The following is a 21,480-nucleotide window of genomic DNA, read 5'->3' as shown; positions in this document are numbered from 1 at the left end:
ATCATGTGTGAAGACCTAAAACACTAAATTTAAAACATTATTCACACCAAGCATATGTTTTTTATCATAAATATCAAAGTGGCCTAAACCAAGGCTCATGGGGTTATAGAGTGAAGGTACAAAGTGACCTTCATTCATACATGGAATACATATATATCAAGAATTACTCAAAATGATTTATCAAGAAGGTCCAAAATCAATATTCGTAATAAAAACCCCCCCTAAGTCTATGCATGAAATAAATTAAGAAACCAAATTGAGATAAAATCATACGAATAAGTAGTTTCTCCCCCTTTATAAACTCAAAAATGAATAAAAGCATGAAATCCATGAAAACCAAAATCAAAGAGAGAGATCCAACATTCCAAGCATTCAATTTAAAGTACAAAATCTTTCTTCTTGCAATGGTTTTATAAAAATATCAATGATTTGAAAATCAATTCAAACACCACCTTTCAAAACATGATCATGAATGAAGTGATGCCTCACTTTAATGTGTTTGGCCCATGAGTGTTGAATTGGATTCTTTGTTAAGCATATAGCACTAGTGTTATCAAACTTAATAGGAATGTGGTCTAATCTAACACCAAAGTCTTCTAATTGTTGCTTTAAATAAAGGACTTAACCTACAGAGCTACCAACAATTATATATTCATTATCAGTAGTGTATAAAACCACAAAATGATGCTTCCTAGTGGACCAAGACACAAGAGAATATCATAAAAATTGACATGTTCCTTATATACTTTTCCTATCTACTTTGCATCCAACATAGTCCACATTATAAAAGCAACAAAGCCACATGTTATAGGGTTTTTAGGATGCCACAAGACGAGCCTACTAGTGCTTATAAGATACAAAATATATGCTTAACTATCATTAAATGAAATTACTTGTGGGCGCTTGAAACCGAGCGCACAAAAAAATAGCAAACATAATATCAGGCCGACTGACTGTAAGGTGTAGAAGTGATCCTATTATACTTCTATAAAGCTTGTAGTCAATGGATTTTCTTGATTCATATAAATATAATTTAGTAGAAGGGCTTATGGAAGTTTTACTAAATTTGATTCTCTTTATGTCAAACTTTTTAATTAATTTGAGAGTGTGTTTAGTTTGACTGATGAAGGTGCCATTTCTAAGTTACTTCACCTGAATCCCTAAGAAAAAGTTGAATTCTTCTATTATGCTCATCTCAAATTGACTAACCATCAAAGATGAAAACTTAGTGCATAAAGATTTATTGGTGCTTCCAAATAAAATCTCATATACGTATGTTTGAACCACAATGAGATCAACACCTACATTCTTAAGGAAAAGAGTTGTATCTACTCTGCCCTTTCTAAACTCATGGTCATTGAGGTAAGCACTCGATCTCTCATACCAAGCCTTGGAGCCTACTTCAAATCATAAAAAAAAAAACTTTCTTCAATTTATAAACAAGATTAGGAAAATCAAGGCTCTCAAAATTAGAGGGTTGCTCTACAAAGAGATCATAGTCAATAAACCTATTTAGAAAGGTGCTTTTGATGACCATCTAAATGAGTTTAAAGTTTCTATAACATGCATAAGCAAGGAGAAACCTAATGGTAGGTTTTAGAGTTTGTATCAAAAAAGCAAATGGGGTTCGGCGCCTGCTCTGCTAGGGTTAGGCTTCCGCCGCCGCTTCTTCTTCCTCGTTGGTGAGAGCTTCTGCCCCGTTTATTCGGTTGTTTTTTTCTTGCGTTTGTTTATGGCGTCCTCCCGGTTGAGGGATCGTGGTTTTTTGGAGGGGGTTGCGGCCCCTCTTTCCTTCAAGGATGTGGTTTTTGGTAACGCTTCTTCTGAGTTCCCTGATCTAAATTTTTCTTCTCATCGTGGATTGTCGGCTTTACTAATTTCTGATGAGGAGATTTGGGCGCTTGCGAAGCCCTTTGATTTTTTGTTGGTTGGTCGTTTTCCGGGGCGGAGGCCGTCGGTCGATGCCATTCGTAAATTTTGTTTCAACTTAAAACTGATTGGGGATTTTTCAGTCACTGTTCTCAATCACAGGAATGTCTTGATTAAACTGGAGAATGATTTTGATTATTGCAGAATTTTTTCACACCGATCTTATTTTGTCCAAAATTGCTATATGAAGGTGGTGAAATGGTCGCCACATCTGGATGTTGAAGTGGATTCGCCGGTTGTGCCAATTTGGGTGTCTTTCCCTCTTCTTAGGCCCCATTTATTTTCTCCTAGAATTCTTTTTGGTTTAGGTTCTCTCTTTGGTAGACCCCTAAAATCTGATTTGGCGACGGCGTCTGGTTCTCGCCCATCCATTGCTCGCATTCTAGTTGAGATGGATGTTACTAAGAAACATACTGATAAGATTTGGGTTGGCTCTGTGGAGTCGGGTTATGTGCAGTCCGTTATTTTTGATGATATTCCTAGTTTTTATGTGTATTGTTCCTCTTTAGGTCACTCTAAGGATTCATGCCCTATCTTACATCCCAAGCTTAAATCCTCTAAACCTGTGATTGTTCTAGGTGGGGTTCCTGTGTCGACTGTGCCTGTTGTTGAAGGTGTGTTGGAAAACGATGTTGTGGTTGGACCGAATGTGCTTGGGGCGGAAAATTTTGTTGTTGTTCCGTGTGGGGAGCTGGTTGTTAATCCTCCTGTTGATATGAATTTGGAAACTATTCAAGATGGAAATATGATGCTTGATGTTGGTGCTAAGGGTGTGGCTGAGATTTTGTTGTCTCCTATTGCGATACCTTTTTTTCCATTCGTGTGTTCCTACTGGGCAGACGGTTGAGTTGGGGGGTAGCCCGAATGTTGCTTTGGTGCCGGATGTTAACGAGAGGTTGAATTCTATTCATGTTGGGGCTGTATCAACGCCTGTTGTGGATGTTGGGTCGCTGAAAGGTGATCCGTCTGTGCTGGGTATTGTGGAAGGTTCGGATAAATGTCAGTCTTCTGTTAGGAAATTTCAATCATCATTGGGGGACCAGGTGGATATTTCTAATGTGCAAGGCAGTTTGATTAATGTTCCTGTTAAATTATTGGCATCCCAAACTATGGTGGGTTCAAAATCTGGAATGGATGTTAGGTCACATGGTGATTGGTTGGAAAACTCGTCTTATATTGGATCTGAATCTGATTCTTTTTCAGATCCTGGTTCTGATTTTGAAATGGTTCCGGAAAGGCCTCTTAGCGCTGGCTTGCGTGGGAAATTGTGGAAGCGAGGTGGGAGAAAAAGATAATTTGTTTTTTCTTTGCTTGCGTTTGGCGCTATCATCGGTTTGCTTATCGAAGGTTTTTTTTTTTTTTTTGCGGGGCTATGATGTGCTGGGGCTCGCATCCTCGTCATCGTTCTTGTGGCAATCGTTGTCTTCTGGATGGTCCTTGAGTGGTCTCGACGTGCTGATAGTCTCGGTGTTCTACTGAGCCCTCTTTTGGGTCGTTTGGTTCGTCGTTTTCGTTTCTCGAGGGTGTTTTGTCAAGTCTTTTATTATGTAACTCGTTTTATTTTTTTTTCCGAAGATTGTTGTAACCTTTTCATTATTTAATATATTTCTTTTTGTTTAAAAAAAAAAGGAGAAACCTAATGGTGCTTCTAGTCTTGCCACAAGTGTAAAGGATTCCTCAAAATTTATCCCCTCAACCTATGTGTACCCTTGTGTAACTAACCTAGACTTATTTCTAACAATCACACCAAAATCGTCTAATTTATTCCTATAGACCCACTTTGTTCCAATAACATTCTAATCATCAAGTCTTGGGACTAATTCATAAACATCATTGCTTACAAATTGATTAATCTCTTCTTCCATAACGATTGTCCAATAATAATCAGAAAGAACTTATTTAACATTCTTAGGCTCAATTGTGGAAAGAAATGCAACATGATTTAACCTAATCCCTACTATTCCTACTAGTTATTACACCTTGGGATGGGTCTCCTATAATCAACTCCTTTGGATGATTCTTCTTAAGCATCCATTCCTTAGGTAAAGAATCATTCACTTGTTCTTCCAAATTAATCATTTTGATTTTATCTAATTCTTCTTTAATCACTACATATTTCTTCTCATCTATCAAATTCTCTTAAAAAATCACATGGACAGATTCTTCAACAATCATATTTAGTTTATTAAAAATAAGATATTCTCTTCTAAATATAGAATAACCAAGAAAGATGCCATCATTAGACTTAGAATCAAAATTCTAAAGATTTTTGTTTTCATTATTTAGGATGAAACATTTGCATTCAAAAACATGACAATAATGAATTTAGGTTTCTTCTCAAAGAATAATCATACGGGTTTTTTTTTTTTAAAGTGATCTCAAATAAACTCTATTCATCACATAACAGTCGATATTATTCATCCGACATGAATCTACTTAGTTCAATTAATATTCGATTCTTCCTTTCAATAACTTCATTATGCTAATAAAAAAAATATAAAAAAAAAAAACTCCATTATGTTGGGGAATCCTAGGTGCTAAAAAATCATACCTAATTCATAACTCTTTAAAAAAATCTTGAAAAGATTTGTTCTCAAATTCTCCACCATAATCTTATTGAATTATACTAATATCTAAATCACTTTCTTTTTTAATTAACTTCACAAAAATTTTAAATTCATCAAAGCATCATTTTTATGATCAAGGAACAACGCCTAGGTAAACCTAGAAAATTTATATACAAAAACATAACAAAAAGTCTTGCCACCTAGACTCATAGTACTAATGCTCTAATGGTTTAGATGTTATATATATATATATATTAAAAAGATGACTTATGATGTTTACCATGAATACATAAATCACAAACAAAATTAGGTTATAAATCTAGCGCTTTAGCAAACCAATAACAACATCTAATTTTAAAATCTTGTATATTGTGTACATATTGATATAACATAGTCTCCTATGCCATGACCAACATTCATCAATTGTGCTTTTAAAATACAATAAATTGGAATCAACAAATAAACATTCTAAATCAACATTATAAACATTTTTTAAATCTTTTGCAACAAAAATAATTTTTATTCTCTTTAACAACATAAAAAATTTGTATAAAATAAAACTAGAAATCCGTTATCAAAATTATAACTAATAGATATCAAATTATGTTTTAAACCATCAATAAGAAATACATTATTTAAGGTAAGGGAAGAGTTACTGGCACTACCAATGCAGATGATCTTTCCTTTAGCATTATAAATCACATGTCCACCTTCATGACTTTTAAGTTCTTTAAATTTAGTTTTATCTCTAGTCATATACCTTGAACATCCACTGTCCAAGCGCCACATACCTTCTTTAATTTTTCTATGAAGGCATTCCTACAAAAATCAATCAAGGGTTAACTTTTGGAATCCCACTGAATTTGGTCCACTATTTTGAAAATAAATGGATACAATAATGTAACTACTAGAAGTGCTAGAAGTAATAGGCAAAAATGGAAGTTTTGGTAACCAAACATAAGTTGATTCGCTTCTAATATTCTTTTTCTTAGACATGCAATCAAAATAAATATATCCTTTGTTTCTACATGTATTGTACCATATGCTAGAAATAATATTTGTTCTTGTAGTGTAAGATCTATCATCAGAGACTTTTCTATTTATATACCTAAAAACACTAATAGAGTAAATATGACAAAGTGTCTCTAATCTAATTTTAAGAATATTATTTTCATTTACAAGTATACTAGCATGCTTGGGTTTTTTTGAAATAAGAGATTTATTTTTAATTTTCAAAGCAATAAATCAGTAGATAAAATATAAAATTGAGAATCTAATTACTTATTCAAAATAGTAAAAGACTTGTATTTTTATTCTTTTTTTTTTCAACTAAAAGTTTATTGAAAGCATCATCAACTTCATCATAAGAGATGTTTTCATTTACCTCATTTGGATATGATGAAGAGTCCTCTATATTTTCCATGAGTCAAAGGTTTACTTTCTCTTCTAAGCTTTTCTCACTTTACTCATCACTATATGTATTTGCCTAGAGAGCTTTCTTCTTCTTCCTAAAGTGTCTCTTCTTCTTTTTCTTGTATTATTCCTTATCTTTCTTTTTGGGCTCATGCTTAAGTTCAGAGCATTCTTCGTTCATGTGCTCAGGCTTGTTGTAGTTGTAGCAAATGATTATATATGTAGAAGATTATATTTTAGAGAAAAGATTATGAGTTTGAATTTTTTTATACCTGAAGTTATTCTTTCTCAAAAATTTTCCAAACTTCTTTGTAAGCATTTCCACCTCCTTATGTTCTAGTTCACATAAAGAAGAGGTGGAGTCAACACTTAAGTGCTCAGGTTGAAGAGCTATGGTCTTCTTTGTTTCCTATCTTAGGATGGCCTTCTTACAACCCCTTTGAGCTATAACCTATTCATATGCTATCAAAGAACCAAGAAGTTGATTAAGTGTATAAGCATGTAAATCTTTAGATTCTAAAATAGAAGTAACTTTAGCATCTCATTCTCTAGGTAAATAACACAAAATTTTGTAAACAAGTTTTTAATTGGTGTATGTTTTGCCAAGATAATGTAAAGTATTAATTGTCTTCATGAATCTAGTGTACATATCAATAATACTTTTAGAAGGAAACATTTTAATTATACTCATGCATAAGTCTATTTATGTGGTAATTTCTAACTTCACTAGTGCCTTCATAAGTAATAATAAGTTTATTCCAAAATTTTTTTAGCAAAAGTAAGCATGAAAATTCTCATGTAATCACAAGGAAATAAATCAAAATTCAAAATATTACAAGCTCTAGCATTAAATTCATCTAACTCACACTCAAGGTGAGTCCACTCATTAAAAGGTTTATAAAAAATTTTACCATTTAAATCTTTTATGGATGTGTGAGCATATTCCACATTTTAGAGTTATAACCAGGAAAGAGAGTGCTAATATGATTCTTCCAATAGTCGAAATGAACCTTATCAATGGGTGGTGGATGGTATGTTGAGTATTCATCTTGTAGTGGACCTTTGGGAAAGTTTCTTTTCATAGCTAGGGAAGGATTTAAACCTTGGGTTGTAATCTGAGAAAGAGTCAAGGTTCTGATACTAATTGAGAAACACTACACCCGAAGGGGAGGGGGGGTGGAATTGGATTGTGCACTAATTAGAATGGTAATTAAAAAATTATTTAATTTTACTTTGTAGAAAGATTAATGATATGAATGTTACATAAAAAATAAAACAAATCATAATAAAGGGAACACAAAGAATTTTTGCATGGTTCGGCCCAAACCTAAAATTGGCCTACTCCATGCCTAACCCAATACTAGGATTCAACTAAGACCAAATCCTTTGGTTACAAGCAATCATACCTCTCTTACAACAAAGACGATACTTCCTCTTATGATGATAAGATCCTCACAATAATAAAATAAGTCATAAAAGAAAGATAAAAATAAGTGTAAGATCTCACAAAAAAAATTACTTTCAAGCCCCACACAAAAATAAAGTTTTAATCACAAAAAATGCATTTTATCACAAATTTTATATTATATGAAGATTAAATAATGATGAAATGAAGTTTCTAAATATATTTGCAAAGAGAAATGCAAGAAAATAATTTTTGAAGGCTAGGTAATGTGGGAAATGAAGCAATGTAAGTACTTGAAAAATGTATGCTATTTTGCAAAATAAATGTGCTAGAATTTTGATGAAAATATGTTCGGATGGCAGCAACTTATCACACAAAAATTTATTTAAGATTTAATTTAAAAATAATTCCAAAGATATGACAAGTCTAGTCAAAAACCACACTTAAGTCAAAGGCAACTAGTCTTACACAAAATTCTGACCAAAGAGTGATATTTATATAATTTCAAATTTATGAAATGATATTTTTAAATCACTAAAAATATGAATAATATGCAGCAAGTAAGTCTCACAAAAAATATTTAATAAAATAGAAACTAGCGAAAGAAAACAAATTTCCAAATATTTTCACTTGAAATCTCAACTAGTTAACTCAATAACATAGAATAATCCAACAGATTTTGATCTTTTTAAATTCTAGAAAAATATGAATTCAATCACAAATATGATGATGATTTTAAATTAATCAAACAAATAAATTTGATTCTCAAATAAAATTCCAAAATAGATTGAAACTAGATCCAAAACATATAACTTGAAAATCACAACTAGTTGATTAAAAAGACTTGTATAATTGAAAATAATTTTGACTTAAATAAAATATAGAAAAATATAATTTTGACTACTGATATGATGGAGTTTCGACAACAATAAAAAAACTTCAAAAGATTTACACACAAGGTCACAAGATGATTCAAATTAGATTTAAAATCAGCACAAAAAAGGATTATTAGTTTGCACCAATAATCACAATAATGCTATATCTCTTTAAACTTGTGAATAAGATGTATGTAGGAGATGATGAATCAATTAAATACAAGTCTAAATGAATAATTAGAAAGTTGTAATAGTGAATTTGCATTAGATAAAGAAAATTTTAGCAAGAAGTCAACAAATCTTGATCCAAGATAAAGCCTTGACACCACTAGATTTTCTTTATGAAAACTCTAAGAAAGGTTGAAAGATCCTCCAAGAAAATTGAAAGAATTGCTTGAGGAAACATTTAGGTTGTTGGAATTCAATTGGAGAAGGAATTGAGGTGGGTAGCTTTAGGGTTTCTCTCACAAAAAGATTGTAAAATTCGACCAAGGAGGATGGAGCAAAATTTTGGCCAGCAAAAAGTAGAGATTAGGGTTGAATTGAATTATTTTTAGCCTTAAATAATCCAAGGGATTAGGAGGGAAAATTGTAAGGAAGTAATTTGAACTAAGGGATAAGATTAAAATGAAATTTAACCATGTTTAATCATGCCTTAAAATAAAATAGGAAGTAATTAAAAAGGGCTTGACAAAAAAGGGATAAGAAGAAAATCCAATGGGAATTTGAAGCAAAAAGGATTAGGAATAAGGGAATTCAAGTATTCCAATGAAATTTGATCTCATGGATTTATGAGGTGTAATAGGGATCAAATTAATATAATAAAAAATAATTAAATGAATTTAATAGAGGGGCCTAGCCAAAGGGAGTAGAGATATCCTAAAATAAAATCCATGAGGGATTTTGACTAAACCGAAGGAGGAGTGGTAGGAAAGGAATTTTGGCATGAGAGCACATAAACTAATTAATTAATATACTTAATTAATTTCCAATTTTTTAATTAATATAATTAATAACTAATTAACACACATAAATTCAACTAAATATAAATCCAAATGAAAAAATAATGAAAGAGGCACAAAATATAAAATTTGTATGTGAGTTATTTTAAGAAAGTTTTTTAAATTTTAAAAATTATGAAAATCAGAGTGCAAATTTAAAAAATAAAAAATGTGAAATGATGAATTATAAAAATTGAAATTACATGAAGTCGCGAGACAGACCAAAAAAAAGGAACAATCAGCACAATTTTAACTTGTTAGCAAATTTAACTTAAATAAACCTAATTTTTGTTTATTTGATTTTCTTCTTTTTTTTTTTGTCTTTCGGGAAAATTTGAACATGGACTTTTAGATTTTTAATTCTAAAATCGAACAAGTAATTATGAATTATATATCACATTGAGAGGTGAAAATAATACTCTCTAATGGATTCAAAATATAAAATTATAAATTTCATCTTGACTATCATAGTCAAATTCAAGAAGATACTGCATATGATCCTGAAGGATCAAAATGTTGCTCAATTATATATTTAGATATGATAATCTATATGTATTATCATTAATTTCATAATCAAAGTTGTAATAATAAATGATATATCTTCCCAAGGAAAGAGAATATCATTTAGTATTAACCATTTGAATACGAAAATAATGATCATATTTGATTTTAATTTTCCCTAAAAGAGCAGTTTTCTCCCATCCTATTTAGGAAGAAAATGGGATGGGGTTTAATTTATCTTTGGCCTTAAATCTCCTACGATAGATACATCATAGGAAGTTTGAGCTTCATACGAACTATTGATTAGAATAATGGTAGAAATTTTATTTAAATTTTCAAAGATTGATATGAAAGGAGGAAAGTTGGAATTTTAAATGAGGTTGGAACAAGTTTTTGAGCACTTATTTTGAAGGCCAAATGATGAAAAGTATGTGTCTTGTTAGAATTCTGAAATAATTCTGAAATGTCTCAATCTATCATATGGTAGGTTTAAATTTTGGAGGAGAGAAAATTTAAATTTGAGTTGATATTTTATTAAAAAATTTAGGATTAAATTCCTGATGTTGGGGACTTGAGATTTTTGGGTATACTCTGAAATCTAAATCTAAGTTAGGCACTAAATAATAGTAACTTGAACCTAACTAATGAAATACAATTCTGAGCCTACATTGGCCTAGATTGGAAAGCCAGCTAAACCATCTAGTCGCTTTAAAATTATGAATCTGATCTTATGAAAATAGATAAGGCTTGTTATTTAAGTTTTTAGAATCTGGGGCTGGCATTTAGAGAATTTTTTAATTGGCCCATTTACTTATGTATAGTGGTTATGAACAAATGCAATTAAATCTTAATTAATTTTAGTTCATTTCTAATGTAATGCCTGTGAAATGACCTTTGTATGAAATGAATCATATGCTTTGAATTTTAAAAAAATTGGCTTAAAAATAAGTTTTCTCTAAAGATGCATAACATTCCCTAGACATAGTTGCACCCTAATAGGTTAGGTGGTCTTATACGACCCATGAGCAGGGAGGTGCCTAGTTATTACAACCCAACTCAACTAGGACATGTCCTATCTTGTTTAGCTGTGATAGGAAAATCTCAAGATCTAGTTTTAGAATTATTTCAGGTTTTCTGCAAGTATTAACTGAAATTAACTATAGACTACATGCATAGCTATTAAAATACCCAAAAACTAAAAATAAACTCATCCACTAGGTTTCTTTTATTTCATCAAAATAAATATCTACACTATAGTACATGACTACATGTAAGAGCTATAAAACTGAAAATTTAACTAGTTATGACTGCACAAAAATTAAAATACCAAAAATATCAATGACCTCAGATATGATCCTAAATTGCTAGTACACAATCTCCTTCACCTTTCCAGCTCCTAAAAATTAAAAGTTAAATCACAATGAGCTACAACAACTCAGTAAGCCATATAAACCAATCTAAATTTTTAAATATTCTTTTATCAAATATTTTGGTGAATATTTAAAAATAATTAAATGCAGTTGAAATAAATCATTATACTAAAAAATATAATAAATTCATAAATGTTATTTCTTGATTTAAATAAAAATATTGACTAATTAAAAAAATTAAGATTCATATCACAGAGCAGTTTATATCACATTTCCTAAACCTAGATAGAACCTTAAAGGATTATAGACTCTTATAACTATATTTTAGTTTATGCTTATCACAACAGAACATATCACATATCCCTATCTCAGATAGAATCTTAAAGGATTCTGACATCTTATAACTCCTAATAATTCCCCGACATAGATAAAATCTTAGAGGATTCTGACCTCTTATGACTCCCAACAAATACAATTTAATCACATATGCATATATATCATCATATTATAATAATTAAAGAGTAATTGAGTATGTATCAGAATTTTACAGTATTGTATAATGATAAACAACAGAAAATCATACTAGACAATAATACACATATTTAGAAAATTATTAAATTATCAGGGATAGTGTAAAAGGATGTTTTAAGACTTTTATTAAACTACACTACTATTTTTTAGCATCCAGATAATTTTTTATTCAAAAAAAATTCCACAAATTCCAAAACCCTAATTATAAAATTTATAGAAAATATTTAAAATATACATAATTATAATCTCTATAACATATAAAAAGTTACACATTGAAAATTTTACCTGTATAAAGTTATTCACATTTTTGCTAACAAAAACAAAATTTTAATCTAAAAATTTGCTAAAGATTGCGCATTTTTGAAAATTAAGATGGGCATAACGGCCTTACCAAGATGAGCAAGCTTCTCAACTGGGCTGATGGACTAAAATGGCTCAAAGTCGTCCAAAACTTAACTTTCCCCTTTCTCTTTCCTCTCTTTCTTCCCAATCCTCTAATATGCTCTTTGTTCCATGAAATAAAAAGGTAAAAAAAAAAAAAAATTAAAGCCTCTTAAGTAGATGATATTTTATAATAAAGTGCTACATGATGGGAGCCACCACTTGAACTTGTATGTGCCACCTCTAGAATCTTATTTGCATGATGCATGATTCTGGGATCTTGATTCTGATGAGAATGTCAGTTACTTAAGTAGGGGAGATTGTGAAACCATTTAAGTAAAAAAAAAAAAAAAACTAAACTCTTAAATATCGAGACGTCTTTTAGTGTAATGGTTAAAATTTTATTAAAAATCTTTGTAGTTAAGCGTGCTCATCCGGGAGCAATTTTGGGATGGATGACCTACTATTAAGTTATACAAACAGGATAAAATATTGAGGCTCATATACCAAAGTAAACAATATCTCGATAATTAGGAGTTTGATAGTGATCATACAATATGATGTGTAGTTAATTTTAGTGATATGTGTAATGATCAGGGACAATTCTGTAAGTACACATACAAATAAAATTCTTTGACACAACTTATCATAACACAATAAAATAAGTAATAAATCAACATTGATATAAGTCAAAAAATAACATACAATTACTATTATTATGAGTGCAAATTTTTAATATTATTATTATTAATTAATCAATATTAATATTAATAATAGTATTATTACAAATATTAACATTACTATTTCTAATATTATTAATAATAATAATATTAGTAAAATAATAATATTATTATTATTATTCTTATTATTATTATTATTATTAATAATATAAAAAATAAATCAATTGATATAGATAGGAGAGAGACTTCTAGAAAGAGATGGGGAGAAAAGGTGAGTAAAAATAGACAGATATTATTTAGAGCATCTCTAACCGAACGTCATTTACTCATTTGCAGCTCTGATAAGTGTCCATCCGAACAACAAAAGAAATGTTTTTTTTTTTTATCTCGGTTGTGAATAATGTGAAGTCAATATTGATTTTGCACTATTTAGAAATCAATATAAAAATACATATAAGAAAGAATATACATATAATTTTTTTTAGTGTTAGAAATTAAAATTCGGTTGAAGATAAATTATTTTTAAATATGGCTTTATAGTATTTTAAAATAAAAAATAAATTTTTTAATTGGAGTTGCCCTCATAGCATCGAGCTGTAGAGTATTGCATTATAAATTTTTATTTTTTAATATTTCTCTAAACAAATTTTCTCTCAATAATTCATCCTGGGCCCATACACGTGCAATAATAGCAAGCTGATGTCGGCCATTACTATTTTTCCTACATAAAACGCCCCTTGATAATTCCTTGATTAGATGTTTTCTACAAAAATTAAAAACACCTAATCATTCTTTTTTAAATGGTGTAAAAAACTCTAACCTTGTTGGATCCGAAGCATGTCCTTATAAAACTGAAAGATGATCATGATTATTGTCGTGTGTTTTGTCATAGATCCTATTTAGTGTTTAACTGCTTTATGAAGCTTACCAAGTGGTCGCCTCATGTGGATATCGGGGTTGAGTCGCCGGTTGTGCCCATTTAAGTTTCTTTCCCTCATTTGCGCCCTCACCTTTTTTCTCCCATAATTCTGCACGGTTTGAGTTTGCTCTTTGGCAAACCCCTGAAAGTTGATACCGCAACCTCTATTGGCTCTAGGCCACCCCTAGCTCGTGTTTTGGTTGAGTTGAATGTTACTAAGTCTTTCCCTGACAAGGTTTGGCTAGGGTCCGAGAAGTTTGGCTATGTTCAGCAAGTGGTTTTTGAGAATTTCCCTCAATTTTGTGGTTCTTGTAAGTGTTTTGGACATTTGTTTGGTCATTGTCAGTTTGATGCATGATGGGACGAGGATTTCGGGTATGGTTGCTTCTCCTCTTCCATGTGTGGCTGTTTCGCCTTCTCCTGTTATTGAGGAGTCTGTCTTGCCTATTTTGGAGAATCCGATTATTCCTAAGGAGATTGAGGATATTAATTTAGTGAATGTTGAGTCTGTGGGAGTTTTGTCTGCTGCCGGTGATGCTCAAAATGTGGCTTTGGTCAATGCTGGCTTGTCTTCTTTTGTTCTGGCCCCCTCCTCATGTGTGCTTGAGAGTGGGATTATTCAATCTGTGGAAACTATGGCTGCTGCCTGTGTTGCTAGCCCCGTGGCTTTGGTCGATGCTAGTCCCTCGGTGGTGGTTCTGGCCCCCTCCCCGTCTGCCTCTCCTGTGCGTGGGATGGAGTCTTCTAAGAATTTGCCCTTTATTTCTTCTTTTTTTGCTCCTAATCTTCATGATCTGGGAGTGTTGCATTGTCAAACTAATTGTACTGGTAGCTTGTCGTGTGGGCTGTTGTGCGTGCTCTGACTAACTAGTATGTGGAATATGTTGAACCTTTTGGTTGTTGCCTGTGAGGTGTCTTCTCCTATCTTTGAGGTCAGAACCTCTTTTGCTTCTCCATTGCATTTGAGTTTGGGGGATGTTTCGGTCCCTTCAGCCCCTCGGCTGTCGTCCAGTGAACCTTTTACTGATGTTCCAATTTCTCTTATTTCTGATGAAGAATTGATATGCCTTTCCAAGTCTACAAGGAATGTTTCCTGTCTTGAGCAAATTGATTGGTTGGAGGGGTCGGACATTTCTGGTGGTGATGAAGAACTTGGAACTGATTTTGGGTTACATAATGTTCCTCCTGTTAAGCAGGTTACCTCTCGTGGTAGGGTAAGGGTAAGGGTCGACGTGGCAGTAATTATTTTGTGCTAGGGGCAGGTTTCAGTTTATCTCTTTGGTTTGCAATTGTTGGCTGCTTTGAGGGTTGATTTTATCCCTTTTGATGTTAGTTGTTGCGGTTTGGAGGTTGTGGGCATTGTGTGTGTGCCCTTTTTCAATCGTTTCGCTATGGACGATGAGAAAGTAGCTCTGCTGCGAGCATCGTGGATGGTCGGGGCTGATTGGCAACCTGGGTGGCTCGTTGTACTATTTTGGCAGCTTCTCGCTTTCGTTTTTGTTATCTTCCATGGATGGCCGCTCCCTGGCAACCCGATGCTGGTCTGAGTCCGCGTAGCATTTTTTACTCTCACCCTTATTTTAATTTCTTTGCTTCTTGTTTTATTACTTGTAATCTATTGTTGTGGCCCCGTGGGGTCTTTGGTTGTTTCATTTCTTTTTTAATGTATTTTCTTTTCGTGAAAAAAAAAACTCTCTAAAAAATCACTTTTAATTTTTTTTTACGATGTTCCTTCTGCTTATTCAATTATAATTTTTGTTTTAATTTTTCTATATAATCATTACAATTATGTGATGCAAAATATTATTATTTTAGATATTTAGTTCAATTAAAGTAAATTCATACACATATCACATACGTAAATTTTAAATTCCAAAATCTCTTAATTTACAATCAAAACTCTATCAAGCTCTGTATTTCACTTATATATATTAGCATACCCTGTACTATCAAATGTAATATAGAAATCATTTTCTTCCTCATTCTCTCTGTCTTTCGTTCTCTTTGTATGGACGTTCTCTCAGGTCAAGAATTCCTTTATGGTATCAAAGCGTAATGGCTTAACAACAAGATCCATTAATGGTGGACCGAAGCTCCGCGATCTCCACCCTGAAAAGCCCAATTACAGCTCCGACGCGCGCATCTACAACTGAATTCTTTATCCCTCCCAACCTGAAATTTCTCATCTCAAACCTCAAAAGTCTTGTTCCGATTCTTCTTACCAGCGAAAATTATTCCATATGGCGCCTACAAATTCATCAAAACTTCGCAGCCAATGGATTCAGCGATCATCTCTCCAGCATTGCTTCTTTCCCACCGGAAACATCCAAGTCAAAACATGATCAATGGAAAATCATTGATCAAAATCTAATTTCAGCACTGTTTTCAACTATTTTCCCATCAGTTCTTCCTTATGTCATCACTCTAAAAACCTCTCATGAAGTCTGGGTCTACGCTCAAACTAAGACTTCAACCGACAAACATATCTCGAGTGATCCAGCTCAAGAACGAGCTACACCAAATCCAAATGAAGGATCGCACCATGCAACAGTACCTCACTCAAATCAAGACTCTCATCGATCATATAGCCGCTGCCGGATCGACGGTCGACTCGGAAGACATCATCCTATGCATCCTTAACGGGCTTCCTTCTACCTACAATGCGTTCAAAATTGCAATCCGAACCTCATTGAATCCAATAAGTCTAGACATTCTTTACTCTCTTATATGTAGTGAAGAGATCAATCTTCATCAAGAACAGGTTAAGGAAACGCAACAGCAAGCGGACTCCGTTGCCTTCTTTTCCAACACAAATTCTTACTCCAGAGATCAGCAAACGGGACGCTTCACTCGCTCACGAGGTCGCAGATCCAGTTCGCGTACACTGTCTCACCTCTCTTCACATACTCAAGGTCAGACCTCATCGCATAAGCCAACCTGCCAAATCCGTGGCATGATTGTTCACTCCGCACTAAACTGTTGGCACCGGTGTAACTTGATCTACGACTTTCCATCTAATACAAGAGCCCTCATGGTGCAGCAGTAGAACTCATCCACGGCAGACTGGGTTCTGGATTCGGGAGCCTCGTCGCACCTCACTACTGATCTCACTAATTTGAGTCAATCCACTCCATATAGCGGCATTAATTTAGTCTCCATAGCAAATGGTAATACTCTACCCATTCAAAACTCCATACAAGGTATTCTACCTCTTCCGAACTCGACGCGTAAGTTAAATCTTCAAAACATTTTACACGTTCCATCTATTTCTCATAATCTTTCGTCTATTTCAAAACTCACCGCTGACAGCAATATTGCCGTTTGTTTTGACGCTAATGGTTTTTTAATAAAGGATCGCAAGGACAACCAAACTCTTCTCCAAGGTCGCAATCATAATGGTCTCTACCACCTCACAACTTCTCCTAGCCGATCTGCCACAGTCATTTCATTACAAGCCACAAATCAGTCTACATCCCTCTGGCATGCTAGACTAAGTCACCCGCATCTTCGGGCTCTAAAATCTTTAGCAAAACATATTCCAGAACTTTGTAATTCTTTTAATTCTTTAATTACATGCATCTCGTGTAAACTGGCAAAGAGCCACAAATTACCTTTCCCTTCTAGCAGTTCTACTTGCGACAAACCTTTCCAATTAATTTACTCAGACGTTTGGGGACCTTCCCCTATGCCATCATTAAATGGATTCAAATACTACGTAGTCTTTATAGACGACTTCACAAGATTCTCGTGGTTGTACCTCATGCACTCTAAAAATGAAACGTTCACCAAATTTCAACACCTCCACAATCTAATTAAAACACATTTTCAAGGCTCAATTCAAAAATTTAGATCAGATGGAGGTGGGGAGTTTGTCAACAATACATTTAAATCTTATCTTCTCCAGCACGGAATCGAACACCAACTAAGTTGTCCCTATACCCCGGAGCAAAATGGTCTCGTTGAGCGCAAGCACTGCCATCTTCTTGATCTCACGAGAACATTTCTCCATGCCTCTTACCTTCCAAACTCCTTCTGGGTGGAAGCCGTCTCAAAAGCGAATTATTTAATAAACCGGCTTCCCTCCTCTGCCATAAAAAATCAAACACCTTAATCCAAACTCCACAACAAACCAGCTGCCTACAATCATTTGCATACCTTTGGTTGCCTGTGCTTTCCGTGGCTAAAACCCCAAGCTCAAAACAAACTTTCACCACGATCCCAGGAATGCATTTTTCTTGGATACTCATCCCAACACAAAGGCTACCGTTGTCTAAGTCTATCAAACAACCATATTCATATTTCAAGATGCATTACTTTCCTCGAGTAGGAGTTCCCCTTTAAATTAAAACAACTGCCCAACTCCTCCATCTCTCAGGACACAAACATGCAATCTCCGCTACTTCTGATCCCTCATTCCATCACCACAACCCATGTCTCGGTCGGCTCCTATTCCGGTCAATCACATGATCCGGGACCAACTTCCAGCCACAAAAACTCTTCCTCAACCATACATAGTTCAATTCATGCAGCATTTCTTCACCATCCCAAAACTCTAACGTCCTTACACAACTACCTCACGCTTACCCAATGCAGACCCGCCTCAAATCTGGTATCTTAAAATCAAAGAAAATGTTTGGCCTCTCAGTCATATCCCCGTCGGAACCTACTCCCACATCTTTTTCTCAAGCAAACAAATACAGTCACTGGTGCTCCGCTATGTCATCTAAGTTCTTAGCTCTCCAAAAGCAAGGAACCTGTTCACTCATTCCTCCTCCGCCAAATAAACTCATACTCGGCTGCAAAAGGACATTCAAATAGAAACTGAATCTAGACGATACCATAGAACAATACAAAGCACGCCTTGTAGCATAAGGCTGCTCCAAAAAATACGGTATAAATTATACAAAAACCTTCAGTCCCGTAGCCAAGATGGTTACAATCAGTATGCTGCTAGAAGTAGCTCTTCAAAATTGGTGGAAGGTGACTCAATTGGACGTGTCTAATGCCTTCTTGCACGGCGACTTACACGATGAAGTATACATGTAACAACCAACAAGCTTCGTCGACGCACAACATCCCACACATGTGTGTTGACTACAGAAATTCATATACGTGCTAAAATAGTCTCCTCGATAGTGGTTTCACCAACTCACTAACGCTTTACAATCTCTCGGTTTTACATTTAGCAAAGCTGACCCATTGTTGGTTCTTTTTAATCACAATAACACTCACATCTTTATTCTTGTATATATCGACGATATACTAATTACATGAAATGATCCAGTCAAAATTCATCATATTCTGCAACAGCTTCAATCAAAATTCAACATAAAACATTTAGGTGATGTCTCTCTTTTTCTTGGAATACAAGTGCAACATACACCGACTGGCTATTTTCTACATCAAAAGAACTATGCCCAAGAACTATTGCATTCAGCTGGCTTCCTCCACTGCAAATCGTATTCAACTCCTATGGCCATCAAAAGATCCAGTCAAACAAAAGACGAGCAGCCATTTCAAGACCCACACCTTTTTCGCAAGCTAGCCGGGGCACTACAATATCTCTCGGTGATTAGACCAGACATCGCGTTCGCAATAAACATCATTTGTCAACACATGCATCAACCACGCATCACCGACTACTAGGATTTAAAACGCTTACTCATATATATTAAAGGAACCATAGATTACGGTCTTCCCATCACAACAGGTAATCTCGAACTCTGCACTTATACAGACGCTGACTAGGCATCCGACTCTGCCGACCGCAAATCAATCTCTGGATTCTGCACCTTTCTTGGACCCACTATCCTCTCATGGTCAGTCAAGAAACAAACTATAGTGGTGAAATCGTCCATGGAGGCAGAGTACATATCACTTGCCTCCGCCACATCTGATGTCTTATGGCTCCGTCGCCTTGCAGATGATTTTCACATCCCTCAAAAGTCTCCAACTAAAATACTCTACGACAATACCTCGGCCATAGCACTCGCCAACAATCCAGTCTTCCACACTCGCACCAAACACATTGAGATAGACTACCATTTCATCAGTAGTCACATCTAGCAAAGCACAATCTACGTTCATCACATCAATACAATGAACCAGATAGCTGACATTCTTACAAAACCCCTCTCAGCACATCGGTTCTCTGATCTCCGTTGCAAATTGACCATTCGCTCAACAGAATGATCAATTTGCAGGGCGCTATTAGAGCTACACTCCTCGTCAACAAGATGACTCATGCAGACCCAACGGACAATCAAAATTATCAAGCTCTGTATTTCACTTGTATATATTAGCATACCATGTACTATCAAACGTAATATAAAAATCAGTTTCTTTCTCTGTCTTTAGTTCTCTCCGTATGGACGTTCTCTCAGGTCAAGAATTTCTTTAAAAATTATCTATAAATGATAAAAAATGAATTATTTAAATTTTAAAGGTTAGATATATAAATAAGATGATATGTCGGTAAATCCCACAATATGTAAATAAGCCAAACAACTTTCATGCCTACCCAAATTATCCGTAACACTTTGCAACCGGAGCTCGCTGCAGAAGGGCTTCTGCGGGACCAGCAACGTGCGAAGGAGAAGAGGTGCTCCTGAGAAGTTAAATCCCTCCAGATTAAGGTTTCGGGTTTATAGTTCTATAGAATTGAAGTTAGTTTTTTTTTTTTGGCAGGATTTAAGTTAAATCTTGCCACTAAACGGCCATTACTACAATGACTGAAATCCCTACGAAGATGAAGGCATGGATTTATGATGAGTATGGGGATGTCAATGTCTTGAGGTTAGATGAGGGGGTTTCTGTGCCTGAGATTAACGAGGACCAAGTGCTTGTGAAGGTTGTGGCCGCAGCACTGAACCCGGTGGATTTCAAGAGGAGGCTGGGTTGGTTTAAGGCCACTGATTCTCCGTTACCTGTAAGTTCATCATGTTTGTGCTCTCTATGTTGTTATTGTTCGAATTTAGTTCTTGTTGTTGATAGCTTTTAATTTTGGAAGACAGTGATATATGTTGCATGGCTGGGTAGGGGAAAACTTGTTTGAGCATAAAATATTTGAATTTTGAAACTGTAAGACTTATTTCGGTTCAGAATTTGAGGCGGAAATCGGCTTTTGAACTCCATTATCTGTTATTTTGTGAAACCACTTTTTTTTTTCTTTGGCTGTTTGGCTACAAGTAGGATTTAACTCTCCAGATTTAAGTAAAGTTTGAGGGGATTAAAATCTTGTAATTGTTTGGCATGGCAATTGCTAAATGTTACCAAGTCCTGATGGGGTGTTTGTCTGTTTGTTTCAGAGTTAATATTTGTGAGATTGTGTAATCCTTAAATCAGTTAAATTCTGAATATTGAGATTTAATAAATCCAGATTTAACTAATAATAGGGCTTGATACGTCCTAAAAAATTATCTTTATTGGGCGCGAATTTCGATGCAGAATCAAGTTGGAAATTTAAAAATTAATTTAAAGACCATCTGAACTCCGATTTCAGCAAACTTACAGTCGAACTGAGCGTATCGGAAATACGAACCCAACGACACCAAATTCAACTAGATCTGAGTCCAAATGGGTCCAAATCATGGACCCGAAGCGCTGTTGGAAGGTTCAAACCGCAATTTGAGATGCCAAACGGTCTCCGATTTTAACGAGCTTATACTCGAATCGAACGGCTCGACGAGACGAATCCAACGAGCCCAAGATCGCCGAATTCTGACATCTCTAAGGCCTCCAAATGCCTTACGAACGGTCCATGATCAAGGGGTTCAATATCAGCCGTCCATCCAACCACTCCCCATTTACCCTTGATCTCTCACCTATTTACGGGGCATGCCACTCCAGAAAATCTATAAATAGACCCCTCATTTCTCTTGAAAAAGGGGCCAAGCAAGAAGCAAGAAG

The 21,480-nt window shown here is 34.4% G+C and overlaps 1 protein-coding gene across 1 annotated transcript in view; it reads left to right on the top strand.

Moving 5' to 3' along the window:
- Positions 1-20,014: 20,014 nt before the first annotated feature.
- LOC110093351 (2-methylene-furan-3-one reductase-like) overlaps positions 20,015-21,480 on the top strand; it is a 7,439-nt gene continuing 5,973 nt past the window's right edge. Inside the window, exons 1-2 of the mRNA XM_020818204.2 lie at positions 20,015-20,173; positions 20,260-20,500. Of these exons, the coding sequence (XP_020673863.1) occupies positions 20,300-20,500 (201 nt within the window). The 5' untranslated portion in view covers positions 20,015-20,173; positions 20,260-20,299. The remainder of the gene's footprint in view (positions 20,174-20,259; positions 20,501-21,480) is intronic.

This window comes from Dendrobium catenatum, unplaced genomic scaffold (assembly GCF_001605985.2).
Source record: "Dendrobium catenatum unplaced genomic scaffold, ASM160598v2 fragScaff_scaffold_658, whole genome shotgun sequence".
NCBI lineage: Eukaryota > Viridiplantae > Streptophyta > Magnoliopsida > Asparagales > Orchidaceae > Dendrobium > Dendrobium catenatum.
The sequence above is the reverse complement of the archived record's forward strand: the minus strand, read 5'-3'. Positions and strand labels throughout refer to the sequence as shown.